General features: G+C 36.3%; 1 protein-coding gene across 1 annotated transcript in view; it reads right to left on the bottom strand.

Moving 5' to 3' along the window:
• Positions 1-480: 480 nt before the first annotated feature.
• LOC131682110 (facilitated trehalose transporter Tret1-like) overlaps positions 481-18,794 on the bottom strand; it is a 55,778-nt gene continuing 37,464 nt past the window's right edge. The window contains exons 2-6 of the mRNA XM_058963331.1: positions 2,347-2,710; positions 1,940-2,286; positions 1,607-1,821; positions 1,340-1,540; positions 481-1,277 (exon numbers count right to left, since the gene is read on the bottom strand). Of these exons, the coding sequence (XP_058819314.1) occupies positions 1,047-1,277; positions 1,340-1,540; positions 1,607-1,821; positions 1,940-2,286; positions 2,347-2,710 (1,358 nt within the window). The 3' untranslated portion in view covers positions 481-1,046. The remainder of the gene's footprint in view (positions 1,278-1,339; positions 1,541-1,606; positions 1,822-1,939; positions 2,287-2,346; positions 2,711-18,794) is intronic.

Raw genomic sequence — 18,794 nt, 5'->3', positions numbered from 1 at the left:
AGATGAGTCCCTATGTCAAAAGTCAGCAGCATCTATCGATCTTCGAATCCAAAGCAGCACGGCAACATCAAAGGTTCTTTTCAGAACCACCACAAGTATTTTAAACAATTATTTGAAAATTTCCAATTTAAACGTGATTTCGTTTAATATCAATAGATTGGGTTATATCTTTGATGGTGGTCTTTTTCAAGGGAAATACCATATTTCCCTTGAAAAAGGTCAACCTCAAAGGCCGAAACGTCAGACAATAACCATCAGTTGTTTTGCTTATACTTGACTGAGACAGCCGTTCCAATTCCAATAAATCAATAGATTTTTATTCACAGCCCAGGGTGCAGTCACGACACTCACAGTCACAGACATCACTCACCCATCTTTTATTTGGTAATTCAATTGGAATTCTTAAGATTATTATATTTGCTGTTGGTTGAATAGGAATTATTTCACAAAAAGCCTTCAGAAGCAGAAAAAGACAATTAGTCATTTGAAACTACTCGTTTTATTATAAAACAGGAACTATGTAATTTGGTCTCGTCATAATTCGTCATAAAATTCAATAAGTTAGGTTCTAACTAGTACTAATGAGACAAAATCACACATTTTCATTTTATCTTTAAAGCTTGCAGGTGCTTAGTTTAAGCTGCAGTTGTATCAGTTTTAAACCACATTCTTATAAGTAAAACAGCTTACTGTGCACTCGGCAATGTAAAATAAATATAAAAATACTTCTTCACGAATGATTGCACTATTAATTGGAAGCTCTAGTGATGGGAATGTAGTTTTAAAATTAAAGTGTTTAGTAGTAAGTGAGTGAGTCCCACAGATATCTACCAATAGTGTTTGTAAATTAGCACCATATCGAGCTCAAACATTGGACAAGGTAGTCATCGCAGTTTTCAACTTTTGTAAATTTCTGAATATAATCACTAATGGTATTAATTTGCACTTCATGATGAAACAGGTCTCCATTATTGCTGACTACTTCTTTCCTTTGCAATGGCACGCTGACAAGAAATACGCGAAAACTTCTTAACAATAGCTGATTTTCAATTCTTACTCCTACTCTCCATCGCCAGCGTAATCTCATCAATACTCTTTCCTCTGGTTTCAGGAATGAAGAACGCATTGAACAACACCCCGAAGACACAGCATCCAGCAAAGGTCCACATGCAGCCGTGCATTCCAAGTACTTCCACCATCACAGGGAAGTACTTCACCACGATAAAGCTAACCACCCAAAGGAAGGTGGTGCAAAGCGAACCAGCGAAGCTTCGAAGCTGAGATTAAAGGAGAGGATTAGACTGTTTACAGTCAACATTAATATTAACTTAGCCCTTACCTTTTGCGGCAAAATTTCGGACAGAATCACAAACGTCAACGGCAACATACCGACAGAGGCAATGAAGATCACGAACGACAGACTAGCCACTGGAAGCCAACTGATTACTCTAACATCGAACCCGCTCGTTTTGAGATAGGCATGAACGCCCATAGCAGCCAGACCGACGGCTGAACCGAAAGTGGTAACTATATACAGAATCTACAAATAAACAACAAAGAAATAAGTTGACGAGTAGGAACAATAAATAGATAGTTGAAAAATTACCTTTCGTCTACAGCGATCCACAACCAGTGTTGACACATAGGATCCCGCAATCTGGATACCACCGACTATGATGGCGGAAATGTTAGGATCTAGCCCTGTACTAGCATCGGCAAAAATTTGTGCCGTATAATTGATCAGAGCGAAGCATCCGGACAGTTGGTTTAAAGCGACGAGAACCATTCCTATTATGATGGCTTTCTTCGTGGAGAATGGAGCTGAAAGAAGGTAAGAAATAGTGTAAGGAATCTATTTAAAACAATTGATGAAGCGAATGGCAATCATCCTGAGTGACGGATCTCGGAGTGTGAACAGTTGAGCAATTCCAATACTCACCAAAATCAGCCCACTTGATGGATGAATCGACGTTGGAATCTTTTCCTCGAATCACGATTTGGCTCATTAGCTTAGATATTTCTTCTTTCAGCATATTTACGTGCTCCGGAGACGATGTATAGCCTCGTAGATACTTCAACGAACCTTCGGCTGCTTCAATTTTATTACAGCGAATCAAGTGCTGCGGTGTCTCTGGAAACCGAACAAAACACAGCAGAAACAGGATCGGGAGGAAAATTAGAATGTACGACGTGATGTGATACGAGAGATATGTTCCGACGACGAACGAAACCAGCGTTCCCAGGTTTATGAACAAGATGAAAAAGGTTCCCAGAGATCCTCTTATTCTGTAATAGAACAATAATGTATCAAAATAAATGTTGTTTGTTTCCTGTGACTAATCGAACCTGTCCTCCGAAATCTCGGTTACGTATAGTGGAACTAGAAGAAAAACTCCTGCAGCTCCCACTCCGGCCAACAACCGGCCAAGGTACAAAATTTCGACGAATCCTCCAAAAGCGATGCACGCCCAGAAACCGATCAGGGGCAACGCTGCGATGCAGAGGGAAAACTTTCGTCCAAATTTATCCGCCGACCAGCCGAACAGAACCGTCCCGAAGATGGCGCCAACACACAGCAACGACGCAATCCACGTGGCTTGAATATCTGTTACCGGTCCTGTGCTGAGGGGTGACTCGGTTGATATGAGCAGTGGCAGAAACGGTGAGAGCCATCCAATTGCGGTTCCTTGCGACAGGGAAATTATATTTACTGCGGAGCGAAAGGGAAAAAGTGAAATGGATTGTAAGCAATTAGAAATAGATTGGCATATTCAGATATTAATTATAGCGACTAGCAGTTGCACCACGTGCACACAAATGTCTAGTAAATGTGTATCAAATACCCTAATCGAGAAATTTAATCGTAGAGCAATATGTTATATCAAAAATTATCTGAAGTCCTATTTATGAACTGTGATTAACACGGAGTTGCATATAAAACACTACCCAGATGATATTGATAAAGTTAAAGTCGATGAACGGTTAAACTTTTGCGATTCAGAAAATTTCACCGAAATGTCTCCAACAGAACATTTCTACGCATCCCATGTTCACCAACTCCGAATTCATATACGATGCAATTATTCGAAACCAGTTACGTTAGAAGTGGATGGATAAAGCAGCCCGGGGACAACTTGACAGCTTCCATATATTGAACTCATAAGCAAATTTTGTGGTGATTTGGTGATGTCATGGCGGCTCGAATGGAACAAAATTTAAAAAAGGCGCATCCCATCTATTATTTTCTATATCTGTAAAAAATGGACAATTTAAGCATTTCTATCACCAAATTTATTTCACTGTTCAAATTAGAAACTGTCCATACCTTAATAGAAACATATATTCCATTTTGGACCTATATAATCCAAGAAAAATAAATCGATTTTCAGAAATACAAGAAGATGGGTTTCAAAATCGAGCCACTTCCACTTATATTGAAATTTCCGAAAAACTTCAGAATCGAACCAACATGAAATCCTCCTGTAGACGCCGTTCAATTAGTTTTCTGTCGGACTGGAGCTGAGTAATATGCAAAATGAATTCTGAAGGGATCCGTCCCAAACCATCGCAAAATCTTTTGAACAGAATTATTGCAAAAGTCAAACAAAACTCTGGCAGGAGTCGAACATAATTGTATATTCCTGGCAGCAATCTTGCTAAAACCGGGCACTACCGGTTTGCTGCCAGAATTCTGGCAAAAGCGCACAAATTTTGCTAACTGTGTAGAAAATCCTACATATTTCGTTTATATTCCCAAACAACATTCTAGAATGCTTGACGTTCTTAATTAATTTGAAACAAGATGTCATATGTTCACGAATTGTTTGGCTTCATGATTTACTTTCATTGGCCAAAATGATTTTCATTCATATTTCTCGGGCAAAAAGCATTGCTTACACACTTCACACAACAATAAAACCAAAAAAAAACAACGACTTCCAGCTAAATTTATAATAAGATTTATGTACCTTGCTGACAGTTTCCAGTTAGGCATAATTTTTTCTCTAATAATTGTTTTCTTTATCCACATTTTGGAATACGCTTTTTCTAAATGTTGTTCTTGCTGCATTGACGGCGTTCATAACACACGTAACGAAACACACTTTTCTCTTGAAACTATTTCGTTTCGTTGTTCGTGGTACTCGTACGGAGAAGGCATACTAGCGCCACCATCAAATTAGTGGTACCTATATGAAACAAGCACTATCTGTCAAGTTGTCCCCGGGCTGGGATAAAGCGACATTGATCGCACTGCGTCTCGGAAACTGGAGGCGGCTATCTGATGCGTTCCACTATACATTTTTTAATTCATAAATGTGCAGTAGCCTGAATATATTATTTTGAAGAAATGTATCCGACTAAAGCCATGGACTAAATTGTGAATACACGACGATGAGAGTAAAGTGGACTTTTTTATTTGGGCTTATTGCTAATGACCGAGAATGACATCAGCAAAGAAATCCAGAGATGTATCCGGCAACTGTGCTCCAAAACACTCGGGTCTGAGTAAATTTCACCAAGATCACTCACAGAAGGTGTAGGAATCACAAATTACATAATCTGCTTGGTGAACTGGTCATCGGAAGTGCAGTGAGAAATGATCGGACAGTTTAGGTGGCTTGTCATGTCGCCGGAATGTCGGATAGTCGCAGTGAGCAAAGGGGCATCATCCAGAATGAAGAAGAGTCGAGGGCCCGCTGTTCAAAGAAGCTTATAACGGTTTATCATGGTCCAAGTTGACAACTTATTGATTCAGCAAAGACAGTTTTAGGGTGGATGGTTCAGTACGTAACGGTTTGAATCAAATACTAACGACAAATACTGCCAAAGAAACTAGCTGCACCCTTGGAAGAAATTATATAAGTTATACTTCAATATAAAAAATCCAGCGCATTAATTCCAAATATTATATTTTGATATTTTTCGAAAACTACTGAAAAGATGCCATCGATAAAGAATGGATGAATTACGTTGTAAAAAAAATATAGTATTGACACTGCACTGGTGAAATATCAACACTTTGTACCTTCAGCAAATTATTTGAAGCCGCTTTGATACGATACCACACAAGCTATTACATAGTAAGCTTTACCGTTGAGCATCTGTCAACAAATCAAATGAACCCATTGTTCCCGCTTTATAATCTCTCTGTTAAGTGGATTTGGTATACGTGATCTTTCGATTGGCTCTTGACTTGATTGCGCACATTGATACGCATATATTGTCAAACAATTTGATTTACACTTTATCGACCATGAAGCGTTCATTCAGGTCGCACTCACCGTTTCTACATCCTGTAAAGCTACCTCTGGAGTGCCACTAAGCAACGTGCTAGGGTTTTTCAGTTTTATATTATTTATACACGATCTTGCACGGGTCCTGGCTAAGTGGCCCGAATAGTGTCATTAACACTCCAAGAACCACGCGTCAAAACTAGTAATACAGCTAATTTGAATTGCTACATCTCCACTGTTCCCCAACAGATCTTAAAGATTATAACATGGACAGCCCAAAGTTTGTAGATGTGTTTAGATGCCACAAATCGGTTAGTAATTTAACATGAAAATTTACCGTGACAAGTTTTTTTTACTCACAAAATTTACGGTATGTATGCAATGCTCATGTTTCGTTAGGAAATTAGCAATGCTAGAAAAAATTTTGGGCATTGTGCAGGAAATTTTGGGGGTAAAAAAAACTTGTTATGAGAAAATTCATTTTTCATTTTCTGTATCAAATCAAAAAGTATGATCATTATACGATGATCTTCGACGAAACTATTTTGCGGAGACCCAAGCTCATTAAATTTCCTCAAAAAGTTATCGGCAATATGGTTCCATAAAAGTCCAGATAGTACACCACCTTGAGGACATCCACCGATACGAAGTTTCCTCGACTTGCCATATAGAACATCTGTGGCCTTGTGCTGCTTCCGTAATGGATTCGAAAGACACGAGCTTTTGCAAAAAGCCATTTTCAATGTTAAAAATTACATCAGGGTGCTCAGTTCTGCCGCTGAAATGCATGTTGCAACGCACGAAGCGGGTGCTCGCTTAAGGCAGTATCCCGAATGGTGTGATGGATTAAACGTCCCAAACATTTGAGAAAGAAGGATGTCAGACTGATCGGCTTTGCCTCCGCATTGGTAACGCGATCACCTTTGGGAATGAACTTTACAATTATTTCCCGTCACGTTAGTAGTAAGAATGTTTTACTAAATATTCTTTAACTGCTAATATCCTCGTTGAAGTAGAACTGAAATGATTCAATCGTTTCCCGAAAGCTTTGCCGGAGCAAATCTTTCAAGCGTCCATTTGATCGATTCGACTGTCATAATTCTACGAATAAATACCAGAGAATAAAGGCCTAAACGCAATGGCGACGGAAGCGGAACGGCAACGGAAAGCGGCTGTCAATTATAATTTTGAATATATGCAAGTCAATGCGGTTGTCCGCAATGATGGCGGAACGGTAAACGCGGCGTTGTACTAAAAGAACAAAACCGCGTTTTTTTGAATAAATTCAAAAAGAGCGGCAATCGAAAACGCGGTAAACAGATTGTTTTAATTCAAATTCACCGAATTCCATATTCAGTGGAATCTAACGTATTGTATTGCGGATATTTAGGTTGGGCAGAGAGTGAACTTAATAGCAGCTTTTTTTTCATTCGATTTTAGAGGTTTTAACCTTAGGGTCATTCGCCTTTTTTGGAGTAGAAAAAGCTTTTTTCTAAAAATCTCCAATCATATGTGCGGCTTTGGGAATCGAACCCAAATAAGCAATTTTCGTGTGCGTACTAATGGACCAGAAGAAATTCAAAGATGGCGGCATGAAAAACATGAACGAAATTCACTGTTGAAACTGTACTCATTGCAAAAGATCTCTGTTACTTTTTGTTCTTTTAACGAACAGTTTTGTGAATTAGTGCATACACAAGATAATAAAAAGCTGGGAAAGATAAGAAACGATATTTTAACAAGAATAAAAGATAGTTTGTTCGTTCTAGCACATCTGGTACAACGTCAATACACTTTGGATTTTGCGTACTGTTGATTTATCGACGTCCACCAAACGAACCATTATACAGATGCCACTAGTGTAACAAAGTATTTTAATTTAAACAATTAAGGAAACTGGCACGTCGGTGGGCATACTACGGAACCGTGGTTATTTTATCTACTAGACAGCTACGTTTCTTGTTACTCTAGTTTTGTTCACAGTTTACGTTCTGACGAACGCGAAAAATCATTTGGATGCACAGACCAACTTCGTAAGCCACTTTGCAAGCAAGTGTACAAAGCAAGCGTTAGCCAGGATAAACTAATTGACATTGATTGAAAAGGAGAAACTCGCTACCGGATACGATACGTAAACCATTTATCTGCAGTATATCAAAGATACTGGTTCATGGTTGGGTCTTTGGTAGAAAGTTTTGAATATAATCAAACCTGCGATTCTCAAGATTCGGTTACAGGTTTGGCCAAAAGATCTGAAGTCGTTGGATGCTTTCGAATCGATGGTGTTCTTCATTGTTCGTTTTTCTATTGGTGTTCTTCATTATTTCAATCAGTTTAGGTTCGGATTCGGAAGTTGTATGACCAGCTATTTTGACAAATGCGATGTCTATGTCCTTCCATAGCACCCACTTGGTAGAATTGACAACCGTTTTTCTTTAAAAAATATAGATGTCATGCAAATTGTTCTACCGAATTCCGACATGGCTATACTAATTTCTTGCCATGACCTGAATATTTGGCGTTACGCTATCCATAATTTACATCTTTATCCAAATATACATATACCCCGCAGCAGGTGAAGCGATTGTAATCAATCACCAGATATCTAATCTATTCCCCCTTCAGTGAAAGCATCAAGGACAATCTAACAAAAATATTTCACATGATTAAACCAGGTTTATATTATTCGAGCATGCAATGATTAAACCAATTTTTGTATTAGAATCCGTGAACAAGGTTGTCGCATTGTAGTTCGGATGGATAGTATCAGTAGTCCTGTGCCACTATTTACTTCATCATTGCTGTATTAATCAAGGAATCGAGTGGACCGACCACGATTGATAAAGCAGACATTCACTGCGATGAGCTTTGTAAAAGGAAAGTCGCTTTGGTTTGGTCCAAATTTGTCAACAAAGGAATGTCAAGCGCTATTCGAGCTCTAACCGCTGATGTTCATTGCGTTTTGAATACGCGGCAATGGTCGCGGTTTTTTTAGTACAAACCGCGACAATTCCGCGTACCGTTGCCGTTCCGCTTCTGTCGCCATTGCGTTTGGGCCTTAAGGACTACTTGAAAAAAAAAACTTGCGGCATTCGTTGGTGATAGATCGGTACAGCCTTGAAAGTATGTATCAATAAGAGAATTGAGTACTTCAACTTCGTCAGAAATGTATTAACCATTAACAGACATAAAAGTCGTCCGATCTCGAAAGTAATTCATTTAATCCACTGGCCTTGCTGAGACAGGCATTCCACCAAGGGTTTCCTCTAAAAGCACGCACAACTCGAAATTGACATGCATCTTGCTTTGCTGCTACTATGAAAGAGTTTGTTTTATTGATGACCTCATCTAAGACACTAAGAGATTGCATCGTCGAAAACATCCGTGAATCCTAGTTGCCAGTCGCCAGGTCCCAGTTCGAATATTTAGAATTACGGTATGTGACGATATCTGACGAGACATTTAAAACATTAAAGATGATGCACTTATGATCAGATAACGACTATTCGAGCTCGTTTGGTGCGAGCCAGTTTGTCAAATCATGCACAATAGTGTCGAATCAGAGAGCTACATCTAACACCTCTTCCCTGCAAGATGGTACAAATATTGGGTAATTTCCTCCATTCAGTATAAGCAGATTTGTGTCTCTGCCATCAATTGAGTGCCTCTAAAACCGACATCAAAGCTACCCCAAATTATGTAATGGGCATATACATCTTTTTTACATTTTAATGACATTCAATTGGAGATTTCTGGGTAGGGAAAGTTATGAAAATTAGAGCCATAGTACTCAAGTGAGAGCAAGGATGTGAAGTAAACAGATCGGAAAAATAGAAGTGTCAGGGTCATTAGAACAGGCTTAATATCGTACGGGCTTAATCTTTGTCTTCTGCTAATGAGGGTCGAGCTTAAGCAGCATAATTACGAATCACCCGAGTTCATTAGCATGTGTCCTGGTATAGATAGACGTGTCCATCTTTACCGTGACAACCGACAACCTGTTCTAATGATCCTACCACAACCGACGGTTGTCGCGGTAAAGATGGACACGTCTATCTATACCAGGACACATGGTAATGAACTCGGGTGATTCGTAGTTATGCTGCCTAAGCTCGACCCTCATTAGCTGAAGACAAAGATTAAGCCCGTACGATATTAAGCCTGTTCTAATGGCCCTGTAACTTCTATTTTTCCGATCTGTTTACTTCACATCCTTGCTCTCACTTGAGTACTATGGCTCTAATTTTCATAACTTTCCCTATCCAGTAATCTCTAGCTAATTGAATGTCGTTAAGATGTAAAAAAGAAAATGTGATCAACATAGTCGAAATAAAAAGGAAAAAAAGGCATATAAATCTCTGCTGATTATGAACGAAAACCCAGCAATGGCGACATAACCAGTTAGCAACTAAAATCCGTGACAACAGAGTGGGCCTATGAGTGCACCTGATTGAATCGATTTGGCCATTTTCACTGTGCTAAGAATTAATAGATAAAGGGCGGGTTCTTTTTCCCATTGGTTCTGCTCTGCTTTTTAATGAATCTAATGGCGACTGATTGATGAGATTTAGTCATTTAAAGGAAATTCTCAAACAATACCCGTTGATTGTATAAGAGAAGTGATTACTCTAGAATATGCGAAGTACTCTGCGAGCAGCCGTTCCTTCAGGGCGCTTCATACACTGTCTATCAGATTAGGCTCAAGGGGCTACAATAGGTGGTAATATCTCATCACATTTCACTCTACTCTACTTTTATTTAAAAAATGATATTTTTGAAATCGGGTTTTTTGATTTTTTTTTGCTGTTAATGAAATTAAACATTTCTCAATAACTGCAATTGTTATAAATAAATTTTTAGTATAGATATCTTGTTTAATTTGTTATTTAAAAAAAATATCTAAATTCAAAAGCTACACCCTAACTCACTACTAAACTGTAATGAGGTGAGCGGACACTGTTGGCTTTTGAAATTACTAAACAATCAAAAATACGGACAAAAATACGATCACAAATAAATGTATTACATTGCTAGGTTAATTTTATGCAATCTATATCCTGTTACCTAATAATTTGATTAGTATATCCCTCTTCTTCAAGAAAATCTAAATTATATTCTGGAGAAAAATTAAAATACGCGGAGATTCTGGAGAGAATTTAGAATAAGTTAACCGATGACGGTGCCGTTAAAATTTTACCCATCTACAATCAATGTTGTGTTTTGTTTACATTCAACGAGCAAAAAGAATCTGAGAATTTCATAAATCTCGGCATATGAACCAGCCTTCTTCGATGTCATTGAACGCTTTAGAATTTCATAGGCAGGCTTATGAATTCATTTATCTTTAGTCATGCACTCCATAGACGTACAAATAATGTATTTCATAAAACAGTCTTAAATCTTCGTCCCAATAAATGTGTTTAAGAATTTCATAAGTTTTTTTTATGAAACCCACATGAGATCTGTTATTGATTCTTTAAAATTATATTTTGTTTTTCATAAACGTCACTTTTGTGAGAAGTTCATAATTGTTTCTTATGAATTCAGTACTGGACTGGATGGCCAACCAGGAGCTAATAGTTTCAGGCCTGCACTTTTTGGTTACCGCTGTTTGAAACAAAAGAAGTGATATTTTTAGTCAAATTGAAACAAAATTTAAATTAATTGCTTTTTGTTATTCAATAAATTACTGTGAGCATTAAATCAGTCTACATGGTTCTGATTTACAGAAGAAGATTACAGAAGATATCCGATTATTTGAAATGAAATAAGTTGTGCATATAATTAGTATCTGACGCGTATTTTATAATTAACAAAATCATTTGAAAAGTAACAATCATTATCATTCAGTTGTCAAGTCCAATTTCCCAGGAAATATTGAAGTGTTGCTCATTATGTACAAATTTTAATATTTAATGAGAATTTTCTCTCCAATCTTCTGAAGGGATCTACGGCGGTTCATTTGTCCCGAATTTAGTTCTCCAAGATGACCACACGAATGAACTCATGATGAATGACGTTCATGGTTGACAATTCTCGGTGGTTTCTATACTTTGTCAGTTGCGTGAGTTCGAGTGCAACGGGTGCCCATCTATTACATTCAAACCACTGCTTATAAATGTCAGCAATTTTCATAAATGGGCACCTATGGCGTTCATTCGGACATGTTCATAAATTTCATAAGACTGTCTTATGAAAATAATAAGAGATGGATTTGGAAAATTTCCCCTCCCAATCATAAGACATATTTATAAAATCCATTTAAAATCCTTATGTCTGAAAGTCATAAGACGTTTTTATGTAAATTCAATGTAAATTTTGCTCAGTGTTTATTTTTAAATTTCCATATTTTGCTGCAAGTTAAGCGTTTATCCATAAGAAAATTTCCAAAATCCGGTTTCCGACAAGGTACCGTAAACCGGGGTGACATTGATCACTTTTCGAAGTAATCATTACATATTTTTAGACGCAAAACGTTTTTTTCAAGTTTAATATTTTTAAACCATGTACTGATGTATGGAGAATAAGATTGGATGGTTTAACCTAAAATTGTCCGCTTGCAGCTATTTTTCCAAAAATAATTTCAAGTTGAAGTCCGTTTTCGTATTCCGGGGTGACTTTGATAACCTACATGTTTACCCACATTAAGTTATTGATGTCAATGTTTTACATTCAAATGTTTGTTTAAACTGTCTGTGGAAAGATATCCTATGTTAAATAAATGTTAATTGGTATTATAGAAAGCATTTCAATATACTGTAAAATTCGAGTAACCAAAATTCGTATAATTTGTTTCCAATTAGAATAAAATATTCTGAAAACCTTTAAAACTGCTAAAATTGTTTTATTTCAGTTCTTAATCAATGTACAAAAAGTTTCATCCATTTTAACACGTTGCATGCAATATTGAACAATAAAAAATGTTGCGAATTTTAGCTTGAAAAAATTTGAAATAATTGCCAACTAGTTTCACAAAAAATGGTATTTAAAATAAGAAACTTAAAAGTAAATTTGGCACATCCCACTCTAAAGGAAAATAAAAACGCGCTTGTAATTTATTACTCTTGCTCAAATCTGAGATTTATTTGTTTTATAAAAAATAGACACTTTACGAAGCTTCGTAAAAATAAAGTTAAGTCAAATTTCGGTTCTTTGTAGTTCTTGTACCTAAAAACCGAACAATATGCTCAAAAAGTATAACAAATCAGTATTTAAAAAGTTTAGAGTAAAAATCATTTCAAATTAAAATGATTCTGTAGACTATTCTGGTTTAATAAGCGATCTACGAAAAAAGTTTCGAGTGATCAAAGTCACTCCGATGATCAAAGTCACCCCGGTTTACGGTATTTATAACTCTCTACATTCTGCTGCCTGTGAGATTGCAACAACATGACAAACATCCGTCTTCACATATATTCACGGCTATGTTTCTAGCATACAACGCACCGGTAGCTTTTCGCATTCCTACCTACATAGTGTATAGATAGGAAAGCACTTTTTTCGCGTTCCCATCTACATATTGTGTTGAAACATCCAGTGCACTGTGTTGCATCTCTAGATTGGAGAAAAACATACATAATCTTTTCGTCCATCATACCTGTATCAAGTAGAACTAATTAACTTTCCCAATGATAAACAGGACAAATTGATTAGAAGAAAGCATACAGTTATCCGTCATTCGTTCATTGCGCTATGGATGAACTAGGATATATTTCCGTCTGATTCTTCAGAGCTTTTGAACAATAACTGTATGTACATTAATCCGCACTAATCGTGGAGTGACAGTACGTTCTAGATTTCAATGGCTAAGCCGTGAACGCAAGGGGCTATCAGTAGGTTATACTTTGCGTGGGAGAATAACAATTGTGAGAAATTACTTTAATGATAGATGTATAAAAGAGTGTGATCTTGATCTTGAGATTATTATGCGGATGATCATAGCAGGGCATCCAGTGCTGGTGAGATTTTTTTAATTGTATCAGTCTATACATTTTGTTATTAACTTTTTATTGATAATTAAAATTAAATAAATGTACTGTATTTAACTTTTGCTTAAATAATGAATAGTATAGCAATAACCTAGCAATAGTGTTAATTATTTTATCAAATATTGCATAATCTGAAAAAAAAACCTTAAATTATTTTACCAAATGTTACATAATCTTAATAATTGTGTGTTCATTGCTCTGGGCAGCCGGCTGCCACGAATTTATGACAGATTTATTATTTGTTGAATTAATTCGGAAACAACATTTTCGATACGAACAAAATAAAAAGGAACTCCTGGTTTTGTCAACTTTTATGGAAATAAATAAGCTTTAATATATTTATGCTCAAGATGGAATATGATGAACATGACCATTAACAATATAATGCAAGTACATGTGATTGATGTATCTAAAAGTAATGAGACCAATCAATTTAATGCACATGATTTAATGGACTAAAAGCAAACAATAAAACATTTGTTCTTCATTCAGGAATGACTTCCAACCACGTGTAACCAATTTTCGATCCTTCTCGTAAATTAAATTCTCAATCCTCATAAATGATACAATAGTCATCATTCCACTCAGACAAAACCATGCGTATTCTTCACACACATTGATTGCCCTGTGAATTAGTTCCCCAGTTGGTCAAATAAACACTAAACAAACAAAAGAATTAATTTGCGCAGTCCAAATAAATAGGTGATAATAGATGCGAACGAAAATAGCTGATCACCGCTTAATATTGCGGCACATTTTAAAAAATTACTATAAATAAGATTTAACGAAAAAAGTTGTTGATGCAAAATACAAACAGTATATACCAAAGAAACACCTTAATGACTCAATAGAGTTCTAAAGGGTTAATGATACATATACGCGTATTTAAAAACCATCTTTGGAGTAACATGTACCGTGCTGAGTGAAATCACGTGCACCGAACCTATATCTTCCGTTCAAAAGGTTTTGGGGTTTTTCTGATTGTTTTTTTTTCAATACTCATCTACTTTAACGAAAATCGCCTTCTGTTAAAAGGCAATCGTTTTTTTTTAGTTGGGAGTCTACGCGCTCCATTGAATCAATATTTTGAACTTAAATCGTTTCAATTAGGGTAAAACAAATTCTTCGCACGGTGATGACATCACTATTTGTACTTGATTCCAGCATGTGATTCGCCAAAATTTTGTTGTTTTGCTGATCGACTTTAAAATTTCAAAACAACCATGGTTGGTAGCACGTACTTCAATCTGTCAACTATTTGAACTAAGAATAAAGAAAAACACGAGCGCTCCGATATTGTTGAAAAACTTCCAGGATGATATCGTTTCGACACCGGATTAGGTCTGATATGCTAATGAACACTAATTAACATTGAATTTTGAGCAAAAAAAACATGTTGACCTAAAATCGAAAATGGCAAAGCGGTTCCGAAGGATGAACCACTCTGGAGGCGCCAGAGGGAATGCATTTGTGTTTTGAAATATTATCAGTATGTGAGACCAGGGTTAGTTGGCGGTGGGGATAAGATTGCGAAATCCTCTGTTTGGAGAAGACATATGCTGCTGTCTCACTTCAAGTAATATGTTTTTGCTGTGTAACATTATGATTTTTAAAAGTTGTTTTTTTAGTGAAATACTTAAGTTTTCTAAATGGCAAACATTTTGTGATAATGATGGTGGTATTTATATACAATTGATTATATTTCCTATAGTGCACGAAAAGAGCTGCCAGTATGTAGGTATTGTACGTAGCCACCAACATTTTTTTAATTATTAAAGGTTTAGCAAACAAGAGTTATTTATTTAATTTTTTTTATAAAAGTTGAAGTTGGGTAACTGAACAACAACGTAGGCGTAGCAAGTCATTATAATTATGTAAGAAAAGACATTAATTATCCTTATTTCTGGACTTCGCTCCAAAATCGAAATGTTAATTTTTTGTGTACCTCGTCTATACATGTCACATTCACTTTCGTCCAAAAAAATTCGAAAATATTCTTGTCAATATAAAGTCGCGTTGAAATCAAAATACCGGAGAGGGGATACAAAAATACATTTTTTTGTAGTTTTGTTTCAGATAAATGGCACGAAGGCATGACTTGTCTGAAAACACACCCAAATTTCGTTTTGAATTAACGCGGAACGAACAATGAATGTTCCGTAAAAGATAAACATTTCATCCTCCCACACGTACTGTTGTTCGAAGCGTCTAAATATTTACTTAATTATCCCATTATCTTCAACGGTTTTCAAGATACGATAATTGTTTTAGAATGCGACATTTTCCTGAAACGCATTAGATTCCGCTGGATTCAGCTTAACCCAATCTCCTATCATATATGCATCCGTGCCACAGGTGCACAAAGTTGGGGGATTCTTCTGAAATCACTTTAGTTTGCTACTTGATTATATCTTGATGACTCAACCAATTGATGAACGAGTGTAAATTCACAACACAACGGCTAGCGGTTTTTTTTGCTCAGGCTGGTTCTGTATCAAGTAGAAGTCAAACGGAGACTGAAATGGCATACCATTTTAATAGTTTTTTTATAGTAAGTAAACCGGTTAGCTTCTGATTTCATCAAAAACATTCGTGAACTGGATTTATCTGGTAATCCATATTTTTTTTAATTTATTATTCATTTAGAAAAAAAAGCGATCGTTATTGTCTGGCCGTTCGCACATAAGACCCGGACAGGTGAGTTTTATCAAATGAATTCATTTGACACGCTTCGATGAGGGACCAATGGATTGATGAAATTTTACTCTAGACAAACCGCCGTTCACTTTTGAAATTGTATTGGGGAGAACACCGGGCAGTATACTTATTGATACTTATTGGAGTGCTAGTTTGTCTAACCATATGGGATTCCTAGGCACCCAGGGACTATTGGAACTGAACCTTGCATTTTCAATATTAAGGCAGTCAGATTCCTCGCGCAGAACTTCTTTCTCGAGATAAAGAGTTGTATTTTAAGTGGTGCCCGATAGCGGTTGAGAATCTTTTGATTGATATCGAAGTATCGCCTGAGATAGAAATATGAGGAAGAATAGTAAACGACGTTTATCCATGATGTTTTTGTTTTGTTTTTGTACATCAAACGTACTGTCTTGTATATTTATTAGCCTTTAAGGAGTTTGGCACTTCATCTATTGTTAGAATTTCTGCAAACAATTCTGAACATGAAACGTGATCAAACAATGAGTGACAATGAAAATCAAGAATATGTCCCGTTGCGGATAAACAGTGTTGCTGCTTATCGAATGTAATGACATTTTAAATAGCACCCCAACGTATATTGATAATGACAGTATTGAAATTAAGCTACATAACCTGGCACCACGCAATAGTTCCGCCGCTATCAAAAAAACTCATGCCGAAATACGGCGAGGTGGATAGTGTTAAGCAAGATACTTGGAGGAATTTTTTTCCCAGGACTTGGCAATGTCTACTCGAACGCTGGAGTAGCGGCCGACAAAACCTATTCCCTCCTACTTGACCATCTCAGGCAGGTGCCCTCGGGGTATTGTACATTCTCAACGAACACTAGTCACGTACCCAGGCCAGATTCCTACGTGCCAATATTGCGATCAGCCGCTACACCACGGAAAACCTTGCGCAGAAGCTGCTAAGGAAATTCCTCCTGCTACGACCAAAGCCGGTATACAGCCGTCGTATGCTAAACCACAACATCGAAGTAACAACGATTACACCAAATGTCCAGGGTTACCATATGCACAGATTTTTCTGTAATATCACAGATTTTTTTCACAATTTTTGATCACAGATTCTTTTTCACAGATGACAGATTATTGGTATTTTGATGAAAATTTCACAGATTTTTACAGATTTTTGGAAAGATTGTGATTTTTCACAGATTTTTGGAAATTTTTCATAGATTTTCACAGATTTTTTCCCTGTTTTAGTCAACACAGATGGTAAAAAGATTTTTTTGACCGAAACACAGATTTCAATGTGGCATCCCTGCAAATGTCTCCAAACCAACAAACAAGAACATCCGACCGTGAGCATCATGAATGCTGTACCGATGACGACATGGACGTGAACGAAAACGCGAGAGAAGACGGACCGAATGACCCCCAATGTGCGGCAGACTACGCACCTAATGTCTCACCACCTAGGAAGAGGATCTCAGCACGCAGCAGCAAGCTGCATCAACAAGACACTATGGATAGTTGAAAGGTAATTTTAGTGTTTGGTTTTAATTTTAATTATTTTAATTTTTATACATTGTAAAAATTTTAAAAGACCCACGGCTCAGTTTTGCTAACGCATTGGGCCGTGTCAAATAAACAAGGAAAAAAATATAATTTTGTTTTTTAGTGTATTGGGATGTATGTATAATAATAATCGAAATATTATGCTACTGTCAGCCAGGTTGTAATGGTGCAAAATTTTTGAAAACTGATAAAACTTATCAATTTAGTCTGTCTTTGGCTACGTTTTCCGTGCAATCCGACTATTGTAAATATTCTAGCAGAATTGTATTGAGCATGGGAAGGTAAAAATTGAGCAGCTTCTAGAACTGCAAGCGAAGCACCTATCTTGATGAAAAAAGACTTTTTGTGTTTCTTGATCTCACCGTTTTCAAGAAAAAACAGTTTTGAAACCCTACATGTACTAGAAAAAAGTTGGGCATGAAAGGGTTAATACACTAGACACATAAAATGTCCGTATAGCAAGATTTTTTATTATTAAGCATCGAAAACGATTGATTTACTCACAAAATCGAGTGGTTACAATTTTTATGCAAACTTTGTGCTGCCACCTCCAATATTTAAGTTTTGGGCTATATACTTACAAGTTTAAAAAAAATTTCAAAAAAAATTAAAGGGTTACAGGACACAATCACAATGACGTTGAAAATGCAACTTTTTGAAGACGTGCGTGTCTTCAGTAAAAAACAGGTTACGGCACATGCTAGCTAACTCCTCGATTCCATATGTTACAATTTGTTATACACCTTTCCCGTAAAAATAATTTATTATTTACCTCCGACAATAGCAAAATTAAAAATTCTAATACAACGCCATGCTCTCTGCTATGCTCTTAAACTAATCGGTTATTTCAATTAATGAATCATCTCTTAGCCTTAATCGATAACTATTAGCAACTATATGAAATACAATTTATACACTCAGCGCTTTATTGAGGGTTTGCCAACGCTCTCTAAATTAAATATTATTTTCCAATAAAAGTTTCCATAATTCATGTTTTTTGATAAAACGTTTCTTTGACACGATATTTGCAAAAGCTTTTTATACCGTGGTTTGTTTTTTACATAATATGTTACAAAACTATCATGTTATAGTAAAAATTCACTTCCTAATATCAAAGTTCTAGTTTTGAATTTTTCAGTGTTATATTAGAAGTTCTAAACATGTTTCAAATTAAGCAACATAGAAAACAGCAGCGTATAACAGTTTTAATGTTTTAAATAATAAAATTTGATTGTTTTCGTTCCAGTTTTGCTTTAAAACTCCTATATGAAATATTACGCTGCTTAGTATGCCCGAAGAAATTTGAATAACATAAAAAACTAATGCTTACA

The sequence above is a fragment of the Topomyia yanbarensis genome, chromosome 2, assembly GCF_030247195.1.
Source record: "Topomyia yanbarensis strain Yona2022 chromosome 2, ASM3024719v1, whole genome shotgun sequence".
Classification (NCBI taxonomy): Eukaryota; Metazoa; Arthropoda; class Insecta; order Diptera; family Culicidae; genus Topomyia; species Topomyia yanbarensis.
Note: the sequence above shows the minus strand (reverse complement) of the source record. Positions and strands in the feature narration are given on the sequence as shown.